The 16,028-nt window shown below is 52.1% G+C and overlaps 2 protein-coding genes across 2 annotated transcripts; both read right to left on the minus strand.

The window, feature by feature from the left end:
• Positions 1–11,989: 11,989 nt before the first annotated feature.
• CDEST_15525 (uncharacterized protein) lies at positions 11,990–12,175 on the minus strand (the record flags this gene model as incomplete). Its single annotated transcript, XM_062931681.1, has 1 exon — positions 11,990–12,175. The coding sequence occupies one exon, from the start codon at positions 12,173–12,175 to the stop codon at positions 11,990–11,992; it is 186 nt and encodes a 61-aa protein (XP_062787732.1).
• A 1,414-nt stretch (positions 12,176–13,589) lies between these two features.
• Positions 13,590–15,236, minus strand: CDEST_15526 (uncharacterized protein; the record flags this gene model as incomplete). Its single annotated transcript, XM_062931682.1, has 4 exons — positions 13,590–14,132; positions 14,199–14,575; positions 14,709–14,828; positions 14,916–15,236. The coding sequence occupies 4 exons, from the start codon at positions 15,234–15,236 to the stop codon at positions 13,838–13,840; spliced, it is 1,113 nt and encodes a 370-aa protein (XP_062787733.1). The 3' UTR covers positions 13,590–13,837.
• Positions 15,237–16,028: the final 792 nt, after the last annotated feature.

Raw genomic sequence — 16,028 nt, forward strand, 5'->3', positions numbered from 1 at the left:
GTGGAGGCAGTAGTTGATTAAAAAAAATGCGGCCACAACACGTATCGAAATGTGCTTAAAAGGACTACAATGCGGGGACACAAGATGTGTTTTCAGGCAGCAGCATTTCAGCCTAACCAGGACGTAGATATTACCTAGCTGACAGCGTTATGATGTAATATGTTGGAATGCAGGCCGGAGGACGGATCAACTGGAGTATCCGGAGGTCACGTGGATCCCTTACTCTGGCCTTGCTTGCATCGTGCATGTAGACGAGTAAGAGAATAGGGACCTTTGTTCTTGTTTGTAGCCTGGATCCAGTTAGCAGAGGAACAGCAGTACTTGACCTTGCCAAATGGAGCAGCCCAATGTAGGGCGGTTGGCCAATGTGTCCCTACGGCGTAGTAGGGCGCTCGGATCCCCGTTTACCCCGTCTAACGAATCCGACCGGTCTACTGCTGCGTAATGTGACTCTCGGCGGTGGGAAATAGTGGCCGTCGCCTTCCAGCCGGTGCTTATCATGTAACGTCAACAACCCCTTATTCGTCCACCCCCCTTATTCGTCACCCCGCATCATAAGCATCACAACATAACTATTAATCGCTGAAATTAACACAACTAATTATCAGCTACTACAATACAGCTGCCAACACTTCCACTAGGGCTTCTACTACCGCCGGTTTCATCTAGACCATCGCTGACTTCGCCAGCCTCAATTTGAGCCCTGTGGATGTCTTTGATCCTTGCAAACTTAGTGTTGGGGTCTATCTTAACTGCCTTACGTTTCCTCTTCCTTATGCTGTCCATCTGGGACTCCATCATGCTGATCTTCAGCTGGGCAGCTCCCAGCTGATAATCCTTATCATAAAAGGCCTTTTGGACCTTTCTGAATAACAGCCGTTGGGTGCTGTTGTTGCTATTGCTGCTGTTATCCAACTTGCTGTATAAGTCCAGGTGATCCTTGAGCTCAGCTGGCTTCCTTGGTGTATTCCACGTGACTATAGTCGTATGAGAGTCCCAGTCATCAGCAGACCTACTCTGAGGCTGCTGATTTAGTGCTGAAGGGCTGTTGTCAGGCACCAAAGGATTCCTAAGGGGATAACTGGCAGAGACAGGCCATAACCCTGTCCGCTTCCACCCACTAGTGATATTCTGCCCTGTCAGAGCTGCCAGACGTGCCTTTCCATAGCAGCCAAGGAAGTTTCTCTTGCCCACAACAGTTGAATCGTTCCAGAGGTCCAAGTACCCTAGTTGCTTCCTATAGGCAGCCTTCAGAGGCCCAAAGACTGACTGATCAAGAGGCTGGAGGACGTGTGAGGTGTGAGGTGGCAGAAAAAGTAGGTAGATGTTGTTTTGATAGCATAGCCACATGAAGTCTGTTGAAACGTGGCTGCTGTGGCCATCCAGGATCATCAGCCTTGCCTCCGCCTTGCCCCCTGCCCCTGTCAATGGAATAAACACCTCCTTCAGCCACGTGACTGCTGTCTCGTCTGTTGTCCAGCCATTCTCAGTTGCTGTGAAGGTCCAGGTGGTATAAGGGCCAAGATCAAGAGGAAACCACTGCTGTTGGACTGATTTACCCTTGAATATAACAAGGGGCGGCAGAGCATGCCCATCAGCAGAGATACACTCGATCATAGAGGTCCAGGCTCGCGATCCAGGCTGTTTCCGCTGGACTGCCTTCACTTCAGCACATCCAAGGACTAGGCCGTTAGATCCCTTGCCCTCAAGGATTCCAGTCTCGTCGATATTATATCGATTACGTGGCTTTATAGCCCTGACTTCTGGTATGGCGAGATGCTGAAACCATGGTCTGATGATATCAGCAGTTGCTCCATTAACACGGTTGGAATCGATAGATCGGCTTCTTTTAACCTTGATAGATGGGTTCCTTTTGATAAAGGCCTGGATCCAGTTCTTTCCAATAGGCTGGCTATCGCCACTGATCTGAAGGATCCTTTCTGCAAAGTCCTTCAGCTGGCGATGGGTTGGTGGAAGGCGTAGGGCATGCTGGATTCGCACCCATTCACTTAGATGATGCTCTTGATCAGTCGATAATCGCTGGCGATAGTTATTGCCTATAGATCTGGTTTGGCAGCCTCGCATGCGATACTCCAGTGTTGATCGAGGAATCCCCCATTCAATTGCAGCCCTCCTGACAGACTTGCCATCAGTAACAGCAATAAGGGCCTGTTGGATCTGATTTTCGGTATATTGACTCATAATGATAAGAGTAGTCTGTAGTGAAAGATTGATGTTGTTTGAGTAATAATTGCAATTGTTATAATAGTTTGAAATGAGGGGGTAGAAATCATGATCATAGGATTACGCGTCGTGCGGGGTGACGAATAAGGGGGGTGGACGAATAAGGGGTTGTTGACGTTATTGAAACATTATGTCTAACTAGCAGGGGCTATGTACGGAGTGAAGAGGTTAAGAAAAGAAAGGGCAGAATAGGGAACTAAATTCATCTCTAGCCCTCCTTTTCCTGCGCATAGTAAAAGGGTCTAAGAAGAAGTCTATATACGGACCTCCGTTTGACTTGTAATGCTAAAATATTATAACGTCAAGTAATGTCAATTTTACGTCTACAACGAACAAGGTTTCCTATCTCATCCAGGACTGCATCTTCGTAAGCAGCTCAACATGGTCATTTCATGGTACTCTGTGAAGGAGAACATGGAATTCTTCAATGGGAATACGGTATCGTTGTGCTTTGCAACAGCCATTGCCTACATGTCGCTAATTTTCATTTCTGTTATCCGTCGCTTTCAACCGGCTGAAGGACTGGCAGGCATAGGGGTGGCGAGCCCGAGAACCGTTCGACGGTACCAAGGTCAATACTCGTTTTCGGTCCACCGTGCGAGGTACTGCAGAACGCAAACGATTTGATAGACCCCCAAAGCTTCCGTTGTGGACCCAATTGCCTGGCCAGTCCAGAGGGTCTGGGAACCAACGTTAGTACATGATATCTCCAGCACCGGGCGAGCTTGTTGCGCACTAGTCGAGAGGCTGCAGTTTGGGGGGGGGGGCACAAGACGCACCACGCAATCATCCGTCTTTGTGCTTGCAACCATGCATGCCCGGCATGGGACCAACAAATCATTGGAACGTAGCTGGTGTGCAAGCAATCGTCCGGGCGCACGATGCAGGTAGCCGGGTTCGATAAACCTGCTTTGCCTGCACACGGAAGAAGGACGCCTTGCCGTTGATCTAATCAGGGTCTGCTTGATTACGAACTCTCGGGAGCAGATGGCGTTCACAGTGGGGTCGGAATTGAGAGGCGGGACGGGCAAATGAAACTAACAACTGATCTTCGGATAAGCCTGTTGGATTTCCCCCCAACACCATCAAACGCCGCTGTGAGATATTCTGACACCTAGCCCAAGCCTGCGCATACTTTGCCGCTATTTCACAGACGCTCTCTTCACAATGTCTTCAGGCCGGTTCCAAGATAACTATTACGCCATTGTTGAAGTCATGCCATCAGCCACCCATGCTGAGATAAAATTGCAGTACAAAAAGTTGGATTTGTTGCGGCATCCTGACAAAGACTTGCACAATCCCCACGCAAAAGATCAATTCCAATCTGTGGGTACATTGCTGACGACTAAATGAAGAAAGTAGACATCTGATGCGATGAGTCTTTCTAGCTGCAAGCCGCCTATTATACCCTGGTCGATCCAGCCCTAAGGCAAAAATACGACATCCAATACCCCTCCATCCAACGTTCTGCCGCAGCCAGAACGAATCTCGAGTGCAACGTTTCATTTTCGAATGCGGAAGAACCCTACATAGCTCATGAACGGGCTCGAACGTGCAAGCGGAAATTGACGAATTGGAGGGATTGTTGAAAAACTCTCATTGGAAAAGAGTAACGCTCCAAAGAGCATTAAAAGAAGCGGATAACGGTATCTTCAAAAGTCGAGAAGCGCTCAAAAGATTACAAGCGGAGCAGAAAAATTATGACATGGAAGACGCTGCTAGGAAAAGTTGGTTTGGATACTTCTTCAAGGCACGCTTGTCTGTCGAGGACGAGGAATTGTGGAATAAACGGGCAGCAGAGCGGTCAACTGGTCGGCTTGCACGAGAAGCGGGATTGGAAAGACACGAGAGCAGCAGGAAAAGGATCGGATCCGGCGAGAGACCGAGCTGAGAAAGGAACAAGCTGCACATCACAAGGCGTACGAAGACGCGAAGAGGGCACGTGGAGAATTTCCAAGAGAATCCACGGCCAGTAGCAGCTCTCCTTGCCGACACAAGGCCTGGTGGACCCATGTTGTGGGTCGCGAAAAGTGCCATCGATGTCGGCGCCTACAGAGTCGCTTTGCCTTCAGTTGCCCTACTTGTGGCATCATTGCATGCGCCAGCTGTCGAGACTTTCTCAAGGGATGAGAGGCACCGGATTCTGGGAACGTATGGAAAATGAAGTTTGGACCTGTGAGATCACGTCTGTTCTCCCCATTAGACCATACACCAGTATACTTCCAATTCCTCTCCCAAATGGCGCCGAGACTTTTCCACAGTGTTCCGTCCATAATAACCTCATATGTAATAAGATTATAAGATGTTTTCCTCTTCTAGGTCATCACTGTCTTTTCACCGTCCTGAATCGGCCGGAACCGGAACTTGACCAAAAGGGGTTTATGTGCCAGTCGCTGAACGATGGCCTCCGATTCGTTATTCTTTCTTCTCAGTCCAATGGCCCCAACGAACGCGAATACAAAAGCCTGCCCCGTTTGTAGAGATACAATTCTAGCAAAAAGCTAGCCAACTGAATACTGTTCCCAACCCAACGGGGACTAACATCTCTAATGAATTCTTGCTGTTCTGGTCCAGTCACTGGAAGAGATGAGATACAGCGTTATGACCGCGCAGGGTGTGTGTGGCCAACCCGGCAAAGTGAACCGATGAACTACTGTCATCAAATAGAGGTCAAGGAGCTTGGACAACCCAGTGGGCTCTTGAGTAGAGATGAGCACGCGAACGCCAAGACGTCGCTACAGGCGGATTGTATTCAACAACGAATCGTTCAGGGTCTCGCTCTTGTAAGACTTACTTGATACGTATCTAATGAGAGTCTCGGCGACGAACGCAAGCGAAAATGTGACAAATTTAGGAGGATATTTGTGTATGGGTGTTATACACACACACACAGGACTACATCTCAGCTCCAGCCACTGGTAGGACCGCCACAGGTCTGTCTTGTCTGCCCTTAACGAGGAGGCCAGGCACCATGAGGCCCGCAAGGATGTCTTCTTGACTATCGCGCAGTCTGTCGATATTATCGTATCCAGCTTTGAGGGCCCCAAGAAGCAGATCGCAAAAGAGACTATGGCCTATGTGATCCAAGCTCTAAAAAAGCTCATTAACAAGGAACATGCTCCGACACTGACCCGGAGCTGGGCCGCCGTCACGGCCTCGGCACCAGCCATAGCGCTGGACCCCCACAGGGCTCCGACCCGCCCGCTGGCCAGACCCCAGACAAAATCACAGCCCCAAACCCAGCCTCAACCCCAGACGAGAGAGGACCTCAGAGACTTTGCCCGCATCCCGGAGGAGGGCCTGTCAGCTGCCCGAAAGAACGCTCCTTTTGCCCTGCGCCAGACGGTTTGCCGGACCTTTGACCTCCAACTGGCAGATATCCCTCATTTCTACCTCATTGCGACCGGATACTCACTGAGGCCATCAAACAAGCAGATCCAGCAAGGCCTCCTGGCGGTCAAGCGAAAACTAGCGGGGCTTACAAGATAGAGACCCCCATAAAGTGGATTACCTACGTCGTCCCACGCTGACCAGCCAAACTATGGAGCGTTGACGGGGACGCCCTGGACCCGGCCATCTTGATCGAAAACGAGGTCTTTGCCCAGACAAGACAGAAGCCCACCCGGGCCAGGCAATCCCGCCTTGGGCCGGACCCCATCACGAACAAAGTCTCTTGGGTGATCTCATTCCTAACAGAGGTACAGCCATTCAGACTATTTAACCAAAGTGGCAGGTCCCAACTCATTCAGAAGAGGAAGACACTTATCAGACACGACCCTGGCTGTCAGGCCTACCACTCAAAGAGCTACTGCAACCAGCAGCCGCTTTGTAACAACTGCGGCAGACCTTCAGACTCGCACGAGACTGGGCCCTGTATAGCTCAACCTAAGTTCGTAAACTGTTGTGGCCCATTCCAGGCTAGCCACAAGAATTGTCCAGCAAGGCCATTGACGATGAACGGCTTCCCTGCTCTCCCAGACCGGAAGGAGCGGGCCCGGATCCGCAAAGCTGGTTAGAAGGCCTATGATGCCCTCTATGAGGCCAGTCAAAGCGCCGCTCGGAACAGCACCCAACAGCCTGGGGACCTCCCTCCCTCCGACCAGGATCAACCGCCCGGCTCCAAGCGGCCACGCAAAAGGACACCATCCGAGAGTTCAATTGTGTGCCTCGGGGACAGGGACACCGATAGTAGCAGCATGGGTGAGGATGAGCCCGAGGATGCTGAGGACCCTCCCCAGACTAACCAGACTAACCGCGCTATCCTACCTCTCTTGAGCAGGAGTCAGAGGATAGCCCAGAAACCGGACTACAACGTTGCTAATGCCTACACCCACCTGGAACTCGACTCGGAGACGTAGGCCGAAGCAGGCCTCTCCACAGGTGCTACACATGGCCCAGTGCAACGTAGGGAAGCAGTCGCCAGCACATACAGCTTTCCTGGAGCTCTGCTGGGCTGAGCTGATCGACATTGTACTGGTCCAGGAACCCTGGATAGGCTATGTTGACAAAATGCAAATCAACACACACCCAGGTTTCGATTCCTACGTCCCAGTGGATTCCTGGAAGGACAGGGAAACCAGACCTAGGGTCATGACCTACATACGGAAAGGGATGAAGTGGAAGGCCCAGCAGCAGAGGCCCGTACAGACGAGGGACATCTTATGGACCACAGTTGATAACGCAATTACTGTGGTTAACGTGTGCAGACAACCAGGGGACCCTCACAATCACACAACCACAAACCTACTAGAATACAGGCCGCCAGGAAGAGTCCTTGAAGCAGGGGACCTTAACGCTCATCACTACTCCTGGGAGCCTGGATCGAGGAACAGGAATAGGGGGGACGACATAGCAGACTGGGCAGATGGCCACAGCCTGACATTCATCGGGGAGACAGGGACTACGACTCATGCCCAAGGTCATGTAATTGACCTTGCATTCTCGAACATCCTCCTCGCACACGCAGTGTCCAGCCCACACCTTCACCCGGGGTCCGATCATCAAGCAATTATCTCAACAATCCCGCTTCAAAAGGACCGACAACAACAGACAGACCAATCACAGTCACTATCAGTCCCAGACTCAGCTCTGATCAGAGCAGGAGGAGCCTCAGTCTTGCCTACTCTCCAGTACATGCCCACCGCAGCTGACTTGGACACCCAAGAAGGACGAATAGGTGGCCTTCTCTCCACGGCCATCCAGGCTGTAGGGAAGAAACGATGAAAGCATGGGAAAGGGGCCCTTGGTGGACACAGGAGTGCGCTGAAGCCCACCCAGCGTACCGCGAGGCCCGATGCCGACAAACCCAAGAACTAGAGCAGACCCCACGCCTTCTCACCCCACGCCTTGCTATCCTCAAAGAGCAGAAAGTATTTTTGAGTACAGTCAAAAAAGCTAAGCGGGCCTACTGGGCTGCCAAGATCGAAGGAGCTACCTCGGACCAAGAACTCTACAAGATTATGGGCTGGCGAAAGGCTAGCCTGGAGGTAAAAGCCCCTCCTTTGGTAGTGGAGGGTGAGACGACCAACGCCACTCAGGGTAAGGCCCAAGCACTCCGAAGGGCCCTCCTAGAGAGGTTCAGTGCCAAGGACGATCTGCCTGGAGACCCGTTAAACGTCCCTACAGTCCTTCGACGACGGATACCTTGGCATGATGCCATCAGTAGGGACGAATTGAAGGAGGCTACCCTGACATGGACCACGACGCCTGGCATAGACGCAGACGGGGTACTTCCCCCAGCCTTTCCGCTGAGCGGAGTTCGCTATGATCCAGAAGGCAGGGAAAACAGACTTTTCCAAACCAGGATCCTGGCGGCTAATTGCCCTACTATCTTGTCTTGGGAAAGGGCTCAAGAGGCTGATAGCCAGACCAATGTCCTACCTTGCCATCCTAGAAGGGATGACAAGCCCACAACAATTAGGGGCTCTACTTGGAAGGTCAGCGGTTGACCTAACCACCTGCCTTGCCCACGCTATCGAAATGGCTCTGAATAAGGGGCCCACAGCTAAATTGGTGACGATGGACATCCAAGGGGCCTTTGAATCTGTCCTTCGGAACAGTCTACCAACAAGGCTGGCCTCACAGCCTGATCAGACTGATATTCCATTTTGTTTTGAACCGAACCGCTAGAGTCAGGCTTAAGGACGCAACAACAGAGAAATTCACCCTGGCCTGCGGACTCCCCCAGGGCTCCCCGCTGTCGCCTATCATTTTCATGTTATATATCGCGGATGATTAGCGGAAGACCTAAAGCTTTGGTTCGGGTACGCAGACGACATCGGTCCCTCCCTCGAGAGCAACGCTGCGATCCTCTGCCGAGAGATCACATGTATCCTCGACTGGGGAGCCGAGAACAAGGTCGCTTTCGACCACAACAAGTCCGAAGCTATCCACTTCACAAGAAAACACAAGCAATCAAGAGACCTGCCAGGGATAAAGGCGGGAGAGCTGGAAATAGAAGCATCCATTGTGCCTATTCGCTGGTTAGGGGTCTGGTACGACAAGAGGCTCTCCTTCTGACACCATGTTGAAACGAAGCTGGCTGCGGCGAAGAAGGCGGCCCAACATCTTAGTCACCTGACAAACACAAAAGGCGGGCTCCCGGCCGCTGCTGTACGCAAGGCTGTGATCTCCTGCGTCCTGCCAATCGCCCTTTACGGGGCCGAGACCTGGTATGTAGGCATGACCAAGCCAGCCCCTACCAGAGCCACCAATACCGGCCGCAAAGTTTCCTCCCAGACAAGCACAGTCAGTACAGGCCAGAAGAGCCTTGCGTGTAAGGTCGAAAGCGTCATCACAACAGCGGCAAAGGCTATCCTGCCGGCCTGGAAAACTCCAACACGCAGCCTCCTTAGGGATGCTGGACTACCATCAAGCAAAGTGGCCCTGGAAGGAGTCCGCCTACGCTTCGCAGCGCGCCCAAGGAAGTTTGATTTACAACATCCTCTTGTACTGAGGCTCTCCCAACGAGGGCGGCAGCAGGCGAAGCTTCAACGGACTGCAGACCTTGCACCAAAATGCCCCAGATTTGCAATCATCAAACCGCAGTCCCTCCCAGGGTTACAAGACCTGATAGTCCTGAAGACCAAGAAAGAAGCAGCCAAAGTTTTCCAGGCCTGGCTAAAACCGTACCAGACAACCACATGGTGGTCTTCTCAGATGGCTTCAGAGCGACGAACGGAGTCTAAAGGTACGGGTTTGTCACCTACCGCAGCAACAGGCGCGTGGCCCAGGGCTGCGGCCGACTCGGTCTAGCAGAGGTGTTCGACGCTGAGGCTGAAGGGCCGAGGACAGGACTCCGGCGAGCCATCTTAACTCCCCAAAGCCAACCTATACACATCTACATCGACAACAGCAGTGTCATCCAAGGAACACTGGGTGAGGCCCTGAACACCTCACAAGCAGCGGTGCTCGAGATTCAAGCTGCTGCTAGTATATACAACATCCGCACTCACTGGGCGCCAGGGCACCAGGGGATTAAGGGCAACGAAGAGGCGGACCGGCTAGCCAAGAAGGGCACGGCGCTGCCGGTCCCTCTAGGCCAACTGGCTACGCTCTCCGGGATCAAACGGCTTGGTAGAGAGAGATTGCAAAACCAGTACAGGCAGTGGTGGGGTAAAGAGGCGACAGAACGGTACACCCAGCTTGGACTGAGCTTACACTTCTCCTGCCCTCCCGAACTCGCCCTACCACGGAACACCCTCCACCACCCTCTAGCGGCGCGGTCGGGTCACGGGGACTTTGAACACTATCACCGACGCTTTAAACACACCGAGGCCTTGCTAACCTGCTCCTGCGGGGAGGCAAAGGAGGTAGATCATCTGGTCTACTGCCCAGCGACCCTGGCGAGGAGGCAGCAGTGGCCCACCCTCGACCCAACTGGTCCGCTCGACCCCATAGGACCTATGGGATCCCTTGAACGATACTTCAAGGGACTAATGACTGACCCAAAAGGCTTTGAGCCCTTCCTTCGCGTGACAAACTTCTTCCGGAAGATCTGTCCACGCTACTAGGGAACGGGCTTCGGCACGGGATCTAGACAGCCAACTCAACCCTTATAGGGAATAGACAGGAAGCAATGAATCTGGGGAACCAGCGGGAACCAGGGACAGATAGAACGCATAGTAGCCATCAGGCAGGATTTGGAGGACGAAAGGAAGGGCGAGGTATGGAGTACATAGTCCTAGCCCACGGCTCTCCATGCCACATACCCCTCGGGAGGTCTGCGACAAGGGTTCCACCCTTGCCGCCATGGCGTTAAATACAACAACAACAACAACAACAACAACAACACCTAAGATTACTGTTCCTGAGTTGATAACAACGCCTTCTATCCAGGCCATGTTGATGGCCGCGCCAATAATTTCAGTAATCGTCAGCGCCGCTGCCCAACGAAGCGGTATCAAACTCTGCGTCAAGACGCAATGCTCCTGGCAGGCAACAGAACAGTCCATGAAAAGATCCCGAAAGACCGATCGATTATTTCCGGACAATCGGCGAGAAAGCCCAAGCCCTTCAGGAACTAATAACACCGTGTGCATCACTTCTTTGAAGTGGAGCGGCAGGCATCGAATGATGCAGGTCTAGGTCATGCGCCACCCATAAGTGCCCCGATGAATTGCGGGGCTGCATGTCGAGCAAACATTGGCAAGAAGTTACAGAGCGTCTCTCGACGAGGTCCACTTTTGGGCTGTCACCATTGCCCCGAGCTGATTGCTCCTCTTGTTGCAAGGTCCTCAATCTACGCGCGCACCCAAAAACCCCGGTATCTCCACTAGCGACTCTGTCTTTCTTTGATCCAAGGGGCTCAAGCCTCGTTCGCAAACACGCATCGGTACACACTTTCGGCCAGTCGCCAAGTGATTAGGCCACAGTTTCGAACCCAAGGGATGGTGGCGCTCATGAAATCCCAGGGTCGAAGCATGCCTAGCTTCCAGGATGAGTCGGTTTGGTATTCAGGCCGTTGTATTTCTTGAAGCGGAAATGACCTGCTGGGTCGCAAAAGCGACAGTAGAGTGAGATGGGGTACAGCCAACAGGGTTGACAATCGCGGATGCAAACCCGAGTTTCTGATTCGTTAACGATTCACGCGCACAGATTACGCCGGGTGATCTCGCCTGGGCAAGGATGTGGTTTACCATACATCGTAGGTGGGATGAATCTTACTACGGCCAAAGAAACAGAGGCAGCGTATTCCTGTGGGGTTTGGCGCAGCATTCTTCTACTAGTCTAGTCGGCCGCGTGATCACGCCGATCTGATCCATTACAGTAGAGCACTAGCACACCAAGCAGCACTAGCAACCAGATTGTCGGGACCTGCTGCCTCCAGAACGCGCGCTGTCTTCCCTGGGGTGTCGCCCCGCCCTAAAATTGCGGTTGCAGGAACTTTTGTCCAACAGTCCAACATGCATCAAGGTGCGTAACTCATCCAACGCCTTCTCCACTTCAAAGTGACGCATCCGCCGCAGATAAGCACGCAAGTGGCCAAGGTTGCATTTGCAGCCGACTCAATCCATACGTGAAGTTGTCATTCCCCTGCCACATTTTGGACACTCGCTAGGATGCGGAGAATGTGGTCCGTGGCTGGTGGGTGATCTTTCATGTTGCTACAGGACGCTAATGTTGGATCGTACCTTGTCTGCAATTCCTGAGGTGTGTCCCCACTGGTTGTGATCTGGTATGAATAATCTTTAATCGCCACTGCTGGTTCACACCATAGTATATCCAGCCGAATTTCTAGGAACTACTAGCTGAATCCCGTTGGTGGAGCGCCCCAAGCTGATTGCGACCCATGCTTGTGCAAGGTCGTCATTATCCGCGCGCAATTAAAACAGCTCCGGTGACTTGTCAAGCCATAGTTTGCCGGTGACTTCCAGATTAAGACGTGGCGCAACTGTCTTCTGCGCCGCGTAGCCAGACCAACCTGATCCATGACAGAGTGGGCTCGCTGAGGCGCCAAGTTGGCACTCGTTACCCAAACCCTCGGGGCCAGCTGCCCCTCGACATGGGCTACCTTTCCTGGGGCAGTGTTGCTATGAAGCTGCGATTGCCACACCTGGTCCATTTGTCCAACAGTCAACAACAAACATCAAGGGTGCATACATAACCCACTTGTCGCCTTCTCCACTCCAAAAGGACGCATCCGCTCCAATCAACAGTTGATTCGCCGCGGGTAAGCTTGCAAGTGGAGAAGTTTGCTTTGTGGCTGGCCTAATCAGTAGGTGAACTTGTCATTTCCTTCTGCATTTGGGACACTGCCCAGGATGCGGAATTGCGTCCTAGTCTTTGACCGCAGTTTTGCTACAATTCTCTGGAGCGTGGACCCCTTGATTATGATCTGGGACCAGTCTGTCGCTGGCAATCTGCGATCGCCTCTGCTGGCCTCCGCCGAGCCTTTTTTCGGGTGACTGCTGGTTTACTTCCGCTGGTGGAGCGCGCGAACAGCCATTCATGAAGTGTCGGACATGCAAACAAGTTGTAACGCGTGGTCCTTTGTCCCTAGCGCGGTTAAGTGGCTTGGAGGTCTCGTTTGACGACCGACAAGAGCTCACACCTTCAGGAGATAGTATTGAGCGATTGTGGAAGTGGCTGGTTTCAGTTGCGCAGATTTCAGAGCTCTTGCCTCGATCCTTGACGGTTCTGAACCTGGTCAAAGAAGCCCAGTCACTTGCGAGGATAAACCCAGGGAGCAAACGACGTCCTAAGAGACTGGCAGCACCAACTCTGCGTCCGCCACGTCGAAAAGTACTTTGTTATTCTTCAATGGACCTTAGCGTCGAGTATGTCATGTAATTCGCCTGTCATCCTTCAACCTTTGTCTTCACTCAGCCCTCAGGCACGATAGCGGCGAGTCCGGCTACCGCAGTGGTGGTGGCAACGCCGTCTTACGTACCTGTGGTGGGCTAGCATTCTGTTCCGGTGCCGTCGCCTTGCGTCTGGAGACAGCTACGGTACACTACGACCTCGATCCTGAGCGAGTGCCAGTTCAACATCATCACAACTAATCCCCGCATTGTGTGGCTTCGACACCAATAGCTCGCCTGGTGCCAAAACTAATAACCAGTGGCCCTCAGCGGACCCAGGCAACAACAACCACTTTAACGGTCAAACTAACCACGACCCTTCATCAGAGTATGTAGCCAGTTATGTGACGGTTGAAACAAAGGCCGGAACTCAGTAAAATTGTTATGCTCCCATGACGGTTCGTGGAAGTCCCATCGTCCTCAACCCAGACCCTTCTCAGATCACTGGTGCAGTCTTCGTTGTCATAGCGTTAGCAAGAGTCCACGACCGTGATCTCCAAGAGGTTCATCGAGTCGCAGGAAATTGTGACAACAGCTGCTCGCCACTATTGATTGAAACAACGGCGCTCTTAACTTCTGCTACATATTCATGTTTTCCAGACGTTCGCAAATCATCGCTACGGTTCTTATCTAGGTGACACTGTTCCCATTATTTCGTATATCGCCCTTATTGCCTGATAATATATTACGTATAGATTTTTATCATTTACGCCATTATTCTAACAACTGTCTCGTTCGCTGCTTTTTCTGCCGAATTTGCTTGGAAAAGACATGTTGTCGCCGTGCTCAAACTATTGCAGCTGGAGTTGAACTGAGTTCTCTTCGACAAGAACAAAGCCGTTGCTTTGGCGCCCATCACTCGCTAATCTCTTCGAATTCCCATTAGAGCTGCAGTAGCCCGCCGTACCGTTCGACGAATACCGTGAGCGATCTAGCAGAGGACGGAGAAACGGGATGCACGCGAGCGTAATGCCGACGCCGGGCTCGAGGGCGCTGAAGATGAGGGCGTTCGGGATGTTGAAAGTCACGTCGAAGTATTCCAGTTTGGCAAGGTAGTATAGCCGTAAAGCCGATGCGATGCATGTGCTGTTGTCGCAACATCACGATTAGCCGCGGCTCTAAAACCACCGAGTCCAACGTCGGACAACTCACAGTATTCCTAGAGAGAAAGCCACAACGAGGGCCATCTTCTTGTAAATTTCAATACGCAGCCGCCACAAACGCGAAACGGGCATAAGGAGGACGGCCACGTCGGTAATTATGTTCAAAAACCCCATGGTACTGTCAGCCGCAGTTTGGTTACCGCAGCTTCTGTTTTTGAGGTCGAGCGACCAGTGATCCGACAGCGGGCGGCAGATGAAGAAGGCGATCGAGATGACTACGACGGTCCACATCATGATGAAGCCAGCCACCGTCCTCGTGAACAGTACCATGCCGCGCGTGGTAAATATTCTGGCGTACAATAACAGGATGGCGATCTTGCAGAGGCTGAGGCTGATGGCCCAGAGAAGCTGTTGGGCAACAAGGACCTGTGTTGAAGGAGGCGACATTTTAGCTCAAATGCCCAGAGCAGATCTCGTCAGCGGTGGACATCATACGCCCGCTGGGCAAATTATGAAAATAGAGAGATCGTATCAAGAATAGAAGAGAGACAACACGGACCTTGAGGAATTTGACGATGGGCCCATATCCGAACTTTGGTATGATCTCAAAGTTGTGTAAGCCGACGCCACACTGTACGACGCTGACGATAGAGATGGCCTGAAGAGAGTTGGAAAAAAACTGGACAAAGAAACATCATATCAGCATCTGTACACCGCTTTTGTTTTTCAGTTGATCAGATGTGAAAATCCAGGCGGGGGAGATTACACATGCGGCGACGATGCAGTAATCGCTAGCATCCACGCCTCTGTGCGTCAAACGTTTAGAAATGAGGCGCAGGATGACCATTGTCGTCGGCAGGACAATAAAAGCGATGGAAACCGCGACCACAGAAATCTGTGTCTGCTTCTCGAGAGGAAAGATGGCGATTCCGCCTCCCATCATGGGCTTCGTCGATGGTGGTGATGGTGGTGCCGCCATGTTGTCTTTGCCGTTTTCACCCGGGCGCTTGCGATAACAGGACGATGGGTCCTGGCTAACACCTTGTGGTTGCGATAGACTTGATGGGACAGAGGATTGAGGGATCATGGGAAGATGGAGAACACATTGCTTTATTGTTGGGGTCGCCAGATTCTACTGCTGTCCGCGGGATGGCATTTCATTTCTCTCAAGACCTCGGGTCATCCAGCTGCGCGCTCAAGAATGGTGGTTGTTTGCTTTTTACACCATGTCCTTATAGTGACGGCTATTCTAGTCGACGTGCAGACAGGATGCAGGTGCAGGGTGCAGAGGGCAGCGCAGGGGAACGATAAGACTCCAGTAGCTCAGGAGAGCTTCCAGAAGTGGAATAGGAAGAGCTTCTCGCCGCTAATCAATTCATCCGTCCGAAAGTCAAACGCCCGTCCTTTGCTCTGGTTTTAATCGCAAAGAGGTGTGACAGACTACCTGCAGCTTGCTTTGGTCGACACAGGTGCAGGGGCTCGTAACAGCAAACAAATTTCCTGAAAACTGACAGAATCCATGCATGCTTCTATGCGAGTCATGGACATAACCCATCCAGGATGGTCTGACTGTACTTAAACAGGCCAGCCTGTCATTTCCACCTGGCCCTAGCTCTGGAACAGTTATTAGGATAGCATTAGGCCCACAAGCCTGTGGTGATCCCATCCACTCTTTAGTACGAATAAGACACTCTTTTCTGCTCACTCATATATGCATATTCCGCTGGCCACCCTGACTAACCGTCAGTTATGAGCCCAGTCGACTCTAGCAACTGTCGTCTTGATTGATTCCTTCAGCCAAGAGGCAAGGACCTGTCACTCAGACAGCATCAATCGATCAAGTGCATTGCAACTCTTGAGACTATTCAGTCTCCTTTGG

The sequence above is a fragment of the Colletotrichum destructivum genome, chromosome 12, assembly GCF_034447905.1.
Source record: "Colletotrichum destructivum chromosome 12, complete sequence".
NCBI classification, from domain to species: Eukaryota; Fungi; Ascomycota; class Sordariomycetes; order Glomerellales; family Glomerellaceae; genus Colletotrichum; species Colletotrichum destructivum.